The 10,941-nt window shown below is 38.6% G+C and overlaps 1 protein-coding gene across 1 annotated transcript in view; it reads right to left on the bottom strand.

Annotated features, from left to right (window-relative positions):
* Nucleotides 1-10,941, bottom strand: part of ZBTB47 (zinc finger and BTB domain containing 47) — a 684,044-nt gene that overhangs the window by 673,006 nt on the left and 97 nt on the right. Inside the window, exon 1 of the mRNA XM_044066047.1 lies at nt 10,856-10,941. This exon is cut by the window's right edge and continues 97 nt beyond it. Within this exon, the coding sequence (XP_043921982.1) occupies nt 10,856-10,858 (3 nt within the window). The 5' untranslated portion in view covers nt 10,859-10,941. The remainder of the gene's footprint in view (nt 1-10,855) is intronic.

Raw genomic sequence — 10,941 nt, forward strand, 5'->3', positions numbered from 1 at the left:
GAAGGCAATCTGAGTTTTAGATAGGAGTTCAGGGAGGTTAGAGGCAGAGCAGACAAGTGCAGAGTCATCTACATATTAGATGACTTTTGGCATTAGGAATAGCAGAGTGAAAGTTATTGATACAGACATTAAACAGCACTGGTCTGAGGATGGACCCCTGTGGTACTCGGGTAGGGGTGGGTAAGAAAGGTGAGGTGCCTTTTTTCCATGTCAGAGCCTGAGATCTATCTGACAGATAGCTTAAGAACCCGGAAAGTGTGTTTTGGGAGAGATTTAGGTTTGAGAGGTGACTTAGAAGGTGCTTATGTGAAACAGTATTGAATGCTTTAGAGAGATCTAGAAGCACTGTGGATACTAAGTTCCCAGAATCTCGGGCTTCATTGACAGTTTCTAAGAATGAGAGTAGAGCTGTTATGGTGCTATGTCCTGGTCAGAAGCCATGTTGGGTAGGGTTAAGAAGTTGTTTTTTAGTCAGAAAAGGCATAAATTGGAGGTGGATGCATTTTTCTAGGATTTTGGAGATTGGCGAGAGAAGAGCTATAGGGTGGAAGTTTGAAAGGTTAGTGTTTTTGCCTCCCTTATGGAGAGGAAGAATAAAGGCTGAATGCCAGAGTTTAGGGACATAGGATTCCTTTATGGATCTATTAATTAGGATATTAATTGGGACAGCCATACCATCAGCAACAGACTTGAGAAAGGAAGAGGGGATGTTGTCAGGTGCATTGGAGTAGGGTTTAAGTTTGGATAGAAGTCTTTTTATGTAATTAGTGAAGACAGGTTTAAGCTCAAATATAGGGGGGAAATTATTTGGGGACTTAGACGAGGAGAGATGGGTCATTGTTGGGAAAAGTTTTTGTTAGGTTGGATATTGACTCTATAAAGAAAGAGTTGAATAGTGAGGCTAATTTGAGGTCAGATTTACTTGGGTCTGGACAAGGGTGAATTTTGGAGCCTGGGTTGAGGAGCGAGTTTATGGAGTTCCAAAAAAACCCTACAGTTTTGGGGATGGCTGGATTGGAGCTTAGTGTAGTAGGATTTTTTGTCTTTGAAGATTTGTTTTTTTTGCAAAGTTATGGAGCTGTGTATATTGGACAAGGGTTTCGGGAAGTTTATTCTTTTGGTAAAGCTTCCAGGTTTTGTGTGTGATGCATAATTTGCTTTGTTGCTTTGGTTAGCCAAGGGGCAGTTATAGGTTCATAGGTGTGTACTATACTTATGGCCGTGGAGCCTTTACAAGCTTAGCCTAGAGGATCACCCTGGCATTGTGCCAACCTACCTTAGTTCCCAGTGCCTCTGTCACATAGAGCCATTGGAGTGATCCCCAGGGTGAATTTTCTATCTTCCATCCACTCGTCAAGATTTCTCTTGAAGAAGGCCAGTGAGGTGCTCTGTTTGACATGTATGGGAAGTCTATTCCATAGCATGGGCAGTCTCTGGGTTATGAACCTGTCCCTCCAGCATGTTCTGTTGATTGTGGTAGTGAGGTTGATATCTCTGGAGTGTGTGGTGCAGAGGGATTGGGATTTCTTTAGATGTAGCATTTCTAACAGAGCTGGGTCAGACATGGCTTTGTAAGTCAAGCAGAGATCGCCTCTAAGTAGGTGATATGAGACAGAGACTAGTTGGAGTTTTTTGAGTCTGTCCATAAAGGACAAGTGTTTTAAGGCCTAGGATCGTCTTTGTGAGGTACTTTTGTGGCCTCTCCAGTTGTTGTAGATGTCTAGTGAGGTACATGTATTGTTTTTTTCCTTGGTGGAGATAGGGAATTTAGAGCATCTAGGAAAGTAGAATTAAAGTGGTCTACGACTTTGTGTTCCATTTCATTTGTTTGAGACAGAGAAGGTTTTGGGGTCAAATTTACTAAGGTTGCAGGTCTGAGTATATTGATGTTGGTGTGGATTGGAGGTGGTTACATGTAAATGAAAGCTGCAAGGTGGTCACTAATAGAGTCAGGGATGGTGCCAGAGTTGGTAATTTTATTTGGATGGGTGACTAAGGTCCGGTCAAGAGTGGATCCTGGGGGATTTGTTTTATTGGGTCTGGTGATGGAGTGGTTTACTTGAGTAAAGTTAAAGAGGTTAATGGAAAGGGAGAGCATGGGACTGTTGATTTTATTCCAGTCGATGTTTACATCACCTGGTATGTAAGTTTCAAGGTTAATTTCAGCTGAGGCCCATTGAAGTATGTCTTCAAGGGTTGAGATGTTATTTCCGAGTGGGATATAAAGGGCAATGATACAGAGGCTTTTGTGATTATTCATTTTTAATAGACCAACTGTTAGTTCTGCATTGGCGAATTTAGGAATGAGGTTTGGTAGGGGAATTAAGGTAAGTAGACTGGAATAGATTAATGTAACACCTATGCCTTTTTTCTTTTGGCAGTCAGATCTTCTTTCAGCTTTTCCCAGTTAGAGGTCACCACAGTGGAACTCCAGTCTGCTAATGATTGGCAGTGGATTTTTACGGTGCCGAGTTGCCAGCCCGATGCCCAACCTTCAAAGAAGGCATACCCATTCATGCATGCACCTACCTGCAATGTCTTTAAACATCACTTTGGGTGGTCACATATATGAGTGTGAAATCCAGAGGGTAGGATTTCAGAGTCAGAGATGTGGGGTTTGAGCCAGGTTTCAGAGATGGCTACAATGTCAGGTTGGTTATGACTTAGCCATGCTTGAAACTGATGTGCTTTGTTGTTTGACTCTGTGCACTGAGTATGAAAATTCTAAGAGTATTGTAGGGAGATGAAAGGTTAGAGGAAGGGGAGGGTAATTGTTATTTGTGGGTGTGTGAGGTCCAGGGTTGGGGTGAATGTCTCCAGCCAAGACAAGGTTATTGAAGGAAGTTATTTTAGTGTGTTTTTGGTTTGAATTTAGGGTATTCTGGATGGTTTAGTATTTGTTTAAGAGTAAGTGCCTTAGCAGTAGTGGAAATAATTTTAGGATTAAAAAGGTGCAGATGGTTGAGCTGAAACAGAGAGGAGGAGATGGAAAAGAAATGATTATTTGTGTGAGGGAGGAGATGGTTTGTGTGGGAGTATGGTAAGGAGTAGAGAGTGTAAGCGGACTTGTAATAGTTACCCAAAGAGCTGGTATTACAAATGCTATCATGAAGGAAGAGTTCCTGTTTACATAATAGATAAATTGGAATTTCTATTTAGGTCATACTGTTGTTAAAGTTTACATGAAATATAAATATGAGGAAGACTTTTTACTGGAGCATTCTCAGAATGGTATGGAGAGTTTTTCCTGGCAATACAGCAAATATTTTTCAAAGAAATTACCGAATATTCCATCCACTCATAAAACTGATAATAAAAGTAACAGTATTCCTATCACTACTAAGAAAAAATATCTCAGACTTACACCTGACCCTTTGCTAATACTTACTGCTAGTATGGACTATATAACCAGCAATATGTTAACACAACTTAAACTTTGCTATAAAATCTCACACCTGCTCTTCCCAAAAGCACACTTAGCTATTGCTAACAATGTACTAGTCCCCAAAGAAGAATATGGGCTGCCTTTACTAGTCTTAAATTTAGCATACAATACCAACAAAATACAAATAGTAGAGATCCTTTACTCCATCACTGCATTGAGCTTAAAAAGGCCAAATGGTTCTACATGAAAGATAGAATCACCTGCCTCTTAAGCACACTACTGAGCTCCTCTGTACAGAAAACATCCTATTATTGAGAACTCATATGAAACAGAGAAGGTCACAGGATAGCTATCTTGCCCTGGCATGCTTAAGATTCAAAACCACACTAGACGAAATAGCATTCTCAGGATTGGAACTGGCTACCTGGAACCACTGGCCCACAGAACCCAAAAAACAGGAATCCATAAAAGACTTCAAGAAAATGCTTAAAAACCAGCTCATCTTTGAATCCTCTTTCAGTTGCTTTAGGAACAATGGTTAACAACCAATAATCCATGGGCCTATTTATGTTTCTGTCATAATGCGATACTATAAACCATTCAGTTAATGATAATTGCCATACTGATTTGATGAAAATAATACGGATGGATGGATGCAATGAACTGTTCTCAATACTGATGCATCTTACATAGTCTTACAAATAATAGCAGTAGTTATGTGCTGTTGAAAATAGTGCGTATGTAACAATTTTGCTGTTGTAATTAATGTATGTGCAATGCTGTACTGTTTTTAACTATCTTCTATGAGCCCAGGTAGTGACTGAAAGGGGTCAGCTGACCAGTTCACCTGCCAGGTCATCAAACAGTACTTACTTACTAACTGACTAACTAACTAAATAAATATATATATAAATAAAGCAGGCACCTCATCAAACATGTCCTTCACTGGCATTACGTGCAAATACCAAATGGCTTTGGGCATGATTAATTATCTTTTTTTTTTTTTTAATTCTAAAGCTGGTTCAGCTTCCTGCGACAAATATAAATTTTCTTGACAGTATGAGGTCACTGTACGGATGAATGAGAGTCAACAGAGGAGACAAGACAGAGATGACTCCTTCCTCCTTTTGTTACCCTTCTAGACCCTCTTCCCAAGGTTATGAGGCAGTCAATTCTGTAGGCTATAAATACATAGGAAGAAACAGAAATTGGTTCTGTTTGACAATGACACAGTGATTTATGTTCAGGATCCAGACCAAGATTTGGGATCCCTTTTTAGTTTGACTGGGGTATCTCAGAATTTAAAATAAATGAGGGTGATACACAGACTTTATGCATCAAATATATTCCATCATAACAGTTTTTTTTATTTGTTAGCAGGATAAGCCAGTAGGTACATATGTCTATTTTTCAGGTTAAGTGACTTGCTCAGGCACACATTAGGCAAATGGAGGTGTAAGAAATCAAAATCGGTACCCTTACCTACAGGAAGTAGCTCATAACAGTTCAGATGTTTAACCATTTGTGCTAACTGCTAAATGTAAGGTCTTCCTCCTATAAACTAGGAAGGAAGCAAAAGTACCTGTCTGGTGGTCCGTGTGAGTCTTACCTCCATCTGACTCTGTTTCAGAGATGAAGGAATTTCCAGTGGGTGAAATTAATAGGGCCTTAACGGACAGGGATGAGAGGCATCTTTGCTTCAGGGATCAATTAATTCATGAAGATACTTATTAGGTCTGGCTTGCATGAGGTACATCTAGGTAAACACTATCTTTGCAGGAGGTACATCTAGGTAAAGACTATCTTGGGTACAAATGTATCAACACATGCATGTTTCTGAATATCTACAAGAAACTGAAAGAGTGTTATAAGACCCCCATCCTCGAGAAACCATAGCTGGAGGCAGGGAGGACTCTATTTGAATACATGTTGTCTCAGGCTCACAGAGCAATTTTCACACTGATGGGTGACTCTTTGGGGGCAATTTATAAGAAATGGGAGATTATTCCCAAAATGTTCATCTTGAAGGACTCCACTGTCTTTACCATGACATCTTTGAGGTGGTCATCTAGATCACATCTTTACAGAATTTTGTCATGTGTATATCAATTTTCCCATGTTTCCCCATCCACAGCAATAATATCTCTTAAGGCATCCTCATGATGTTGGAGGTACCAATAAGATGAGATGAAGCATATTCTATAAATGCACAGAGCTGTAGCCCTAGCTTTCTGAAATTAAGATGCTCCCAGAAAGTCTCTGGTTGGGCAGGACTGCTTCAGAGCTGTAACCCTAGTTTTTGGAAGTTAAGATGTGCCCAGAAGGTTTCTGGTTGGGCAAGGTTGCTTTAGAGCTGTAACCCTAGCTTTCTGACATTAAGATGCACTCAGAAAACCTCTGGCTGAGCAGGATTGCTTTAGAGGTGTACCCTTAGCTTTCTGAAGTTAAGATGCTCCCAGAAGGCCTCTGTTGGGCAGGATTGCTTGGGTTTAAGACTAGTTTTGTTGAGTGAAAAAAGTGAGAAGGGCTAAACAAGAGGTTATGCCACTGTGTGCAGTTTTCTGTCAAGACAAAATGGCCATTGCCAAAAAGTAGAGGAGCTGCAATTTTCACATGAAATAGAGTTGTGTGAAATAAAAGATTTAAGAGCACTCTTGGTACAGAAAAAAGGTTGACCAAAAAATGGCATCCTTGAATGCATGTTTGGCACTAGTTTTAGCCTGGGGAAATTCTGAATAATAGTGTGTTCAGGGTCTCCAGTACGAGGAAGCCTGAGCCATGGGGTCTCTAGTAAGGGCTTAATTTTTCCTGTTTGGTTCATTTTTTATCCCTACTAGCTGGAGAAAGAAAAATAAACTTTTTTTAATCTATTTTTGGCTCCCTGCAGCTGACCATCAACTACTCACAGAACATTTCCTTATCCTCCAAGTCCACTGAACCCACTTTAGTCATGTGTGGACTAACTGCAAACCATGTTAGGGGCCAGGGGAAGAGATTAAGGCATTGGGCAGCAACATACTGTGTATGCAGAGTATTTTCTTTTAATTTCAACCATCTGCACTTGCCCAGTAAATACCCTGTGAGTGGAACATACAATGGATATCAGTGCTAGACCACCCCATCACTTTTGCAAGGGGCTAAAACTAGCAAAGTTACCTTGCCCACCCACAGGCAAGACCATGCACTTGTTTCCCTGATCTCCAAAAAGGAACATGAATAGTTGTTTATTTTTTCTTTATTTTTTTTAATTGTCTTAGTAAGCAGTTTATACATTGTTTTAGCCAGGTGAAAATGTTTTGGTAAGTCTATATTTATTTATCTATAAGAAGCATTTGATTTAAGTTTTTTGGAATGCCTGAAATATGGCGTTAATGAAAAACAAATTGTTGACAGACCTGTATATTTTATCATGCTGACATGTATATCATGTCTCTAGGTTATTTTGTGAGATGTGTTTGGAATAAAGGCACTTGGTACTTCAATAGCTATGAGAGAGAGAAAGTGGGGAAAGCTGAGAATGACAGGAAAATGGATAAACTGCAGCATATCTATTGTAAGGTGTATGGTAGCTCAGTGTTAAAGGGTTGTGTCTCACCATTCCAAAGTTCAGGGTTAAGTCCTGACCTTTGGTAACTGTATGAGGATGTTCTCTCAGTGCTTGTATCGTCTTTTTTCCTTTCCTTCCAACTCCCCAATAAATTTCTGTTGATTGAATACCTTATACTGTCCATATTATTTATCTATTTCATTGAATGGGAATATCCAACTGGGATGATTACATTTTCATTAGAGTTTCATTGAAAGAAATACAAGAAAATAAAAGCATGCTTATCAACTGACAGACAGACAAAGAAAAATGAACACAGGATCATAAAGTTACAAGGTGAATGAGCAGAGAGGCCATATCCACCTTGCCAGTACCTACTCCTTGGGCCTGGCTTCTCTTAACAATGAAAGCCAGACTAGTCATATCAGGTATGAATTTATTAACTCCTATCCAGTTGCTCAGCTCTTTTTTAAAGACAGACAGTCCATTATGCTGCTTAATTAGAAAAGGAAGTTTGTCGCAGACAAGGAGTAAATGCTGTTAACAAATCTGTTCCTCCTCTTCTTCATTTGTTGGATTAGATTTACATCTCAGACTCTAGTGTTAGCTGGACTGTTTGCTGTTTTGAGGTATAGGTGTTCTTGTACTACTGGATCCATTATAGTCCTATAAGCAAAACACAGGTCACCCCCTAAGGAGTCTATATGAAACTGAGTATAGGAACAAACCCATCCATTCTTTCTTTGTAATTCAGATGTTTTAGACCACAAACATTTTAGTTACAAACCTCTGGGGGTTTTTCCAATTTTTTGATATGGTTTGTGAGGTTCATCCTAAATGGGGTACTATACTCAATGATGGATCTAATCAATGGTACAAGAAGCCAAGGACCTCTGAAAAAAATGCCTCCTTTGAGCTGGAAAGTACCAGCAATCCTTCGAGATGGAAAGTACCAGCAGCCAAAGGATTCCTGAATGCTTTCCTACAGTCCTCCACTATACCAGGGATAAAAATCTGTCAAACAAGCAGTGAAGCAGTGCAGGAACATACTGTAATGAATGGTAACATAAATACTGGTCAGTTATAGTAAAAGCCAGGCCATTTCCAGCACAGACCAACTGTCTTACTAGTACAAGCAAGATGTTGACTAATCAAACCCAACGTCACACAAGCAAAATTACCAACAGAGTAACAACAGGACTGGATACTTAAGCAGAAGGCAACATTCATACACATACACATAGGTCTAGGAAATAATATTTTAATATTAACATACTGCTCCTTCATGGAAAGAGTCTAACTAGAAAGTGTGGTATGAGATGGACTAGTCACATAACCTGATAAAATTATCACAGCAAATTGGAGATTCAAATATCTGAAGACTTATATAAGCTTTAAAATCAGCTGTATGAACTTTTTGATGTCAACTTACTGCACAAAAGAAAGATTTTTTGTGATAAAAGTTACTGGTGATATCAAAGTTTTGAGTTTTGCTATTCATTCTTCCTCATCTCCCATCAGCCCCTTCCTGTTTACATCTGCATATATCTCTTTAACTTACCACTTGTACTGCCACTTAATTTTACCCTTTCTCCCATATGCTACATCTCCATTTACATTCTACATGTCTCTAACAATTATATACCTATAAAGTAATCACATCACCGGGACATCATGCATTGAATTCTGGGACATCCTGCATTGAACATTTATTTGTATTTGTTTTCCAGGGTAGAGCAGTGATCTCCCTGGACCTTTTCCATACTCAGCCCATCAGCGGTGTCTGGTTAAGTGACTCACTCAGAGTCTGTTGTAAATATTGTATACATTGAGTCACATTTACGATTGATCACTTTTATGATTTGCCTATCTCCCCCCCCCCCTTTTTTTTTTAAATTATACCTCTGTACTTCACTGTGTTGCATGTAATCGAATTTCAGTTTACTACATTTTATTTATGTTACTAACACTGTCTTAAAGGCATCCAAGCATGCTATATAATATACAGGAAATAACTGGGCCAAGCAGACCTCTCATTTTGGAGAAATGTTCCTATTTTTAGGCCAGATTTACTCCTGCATAGGATGCCCCTATTTTGATTTACCTTTTCACATAATTTTCTGAATCCCCTCTCATTAGATGTGATTTTTTAATCTGTCTAGTAACAGAAAACTACATTACATAATCAGTCTATATTAGTGGCAACAATAATTTAAAGAAAGAAAACACGTATCTTAATCTCCCTTTTCTGAAGCAAAAATAAATGACCTTTTGTGATATAACTTTGCAATACAGTTCATTAAGGTCAACAGATTTTACACGGTCTCTGATAAAGAGCTTTTATTTTTTTATTCTCTGCTTTTTTAAACATGGGTTTCTAAGTAGTATCCAGCATTCCTGCTGGAAGTGGGAGAGTTATGTGCTAGCCGATAGTCAAGTTTTATGCTAAATAGATGTCCAGATGTTTAGCTGGACATTTCTACTCGAGTTTTCAATGTCTGCAGGTTGAGAGGTTTGGAGCCAAGGAATACTAGAGCAAGGATGTTCTCTTGTATTTTTATATTTGTTTTTAATTAATTAATGTATTGATTTAGTATTTATTTTATTTTTTTGTTACAGATGAATACTGGTATACATAAAACGCAGCACTGTTTTAAATACAGTAAAAGGAACAGTAATATTCACTCAGGTAAGAGGGTTTAGTAACAGTAAGAAAGGCAATGCCATCCATTTTCTTACAAATCATAAGATGTGTCAGCAAAGTGTGCATGTTTGTACATAATAAAAAATATTAATCCTTCAATTGATAGCTCCTGGAATAAACAATAGATGTCTAAGTTGCTAGGAAACCAGTGAAATAATGCTATACAAACTTCATATGCAGTTTTGCCTTTCCTGCCTTCAAATAATTTCATCATATTCTCTGCTATAAAATAGTTTGCTCTTTTGCTGTTCGGAGTTCACCTTACAGACTGCTGTACATAAATGTGAGATCATTGTGGAACTGCAACAGTTAATATCACAGAATGGCCAAGAAATATAAGGGACAGAAAGTTACAGCTACATTACGATGTAACAAAACAAATAAATAAACAATAACTGTATCAATATATGGTTAAACCATGCCCAGTAAAACAAATAATCCAAACGGTAAAAATGCAGTTCAAAAGCAGTAACATCAAATCAGTTAAACCTTATAGCTCACTGTTCCTTTCCATCAAGAAACAATGTATTTTAAAATTCAGCATTACAAAATTAGTGTTATCAAATATTAAACATGCACTAATTGGAAAGACAGTGGCAAATGCTGTATTTATAAAAATACCGTAAAACTGCAAAGTCAAGTTCCTTGGCCTTAAAATCTTAATGCAACTGCCACTGAATTTAGTCCTTGAAAAACACATTTAAAAAAACTGAGCAAGGCAGAAACAGGAAAAAAGTGATCCAGAGTTTGCTTCAGAACATTCACTCCCAGTTTATTTTATTTGTTTTAAGAAAGGAAGGGAACATGTCCACAACCTAATCATGCTCCTGACAGTAGACATTCTGTAACTGCGAAGTGTATTTAACTGTCAGGAATCCTGAGCTGATCCCTAGCAAAGGCATCTTGGTATGAAGGAATTTTAACTCTTTCTTTGCAACAATAACTCTATTGTTGTGCCTGCATTCCAGCAAGCAGTCCACCTCAGAGACCTTTCCTGCTTCATGCACTCTGAAAAGCGACTTAGTGAAATGCAGAAGCCAGCCCCCCCTTTTTCTTTCCTGCTAGTTTTGTTTACATCACCTCTTCAGCCCTCCCCACTGGCTCTGAACACAGGACCAAAAATGTACCTAATGTATAATTTTAAGGTAAGTTTCACAGGCCTTACAAGTCCAGAAAATAAGGGAGAAAAACAAAGAAATGCAAAGGTTTGCAGCTCTACCATTTTGATGCAGGGTGTTCAGATCAAAGGAGTCCTGATCCTCCCCTTGTTGTATAAGATTTGAGCTCTCCATGAAAATGTGGAGG

This window comes from Protopterus annectens, chromosome 3.part0 (assembly GCF_019279795.1).
Source record: "Protopterus annectens isolate FY-2018-M chromosome 3.part0, PAN1.0, whole genome shotgun sequence".
NCBI classification, from domain to species: domain Eukaryota; kingdom Metazoa; phylum Chordata; order Ceratodontiformes; family Protopteridae; genus Protopterus; species Protopterus annectens.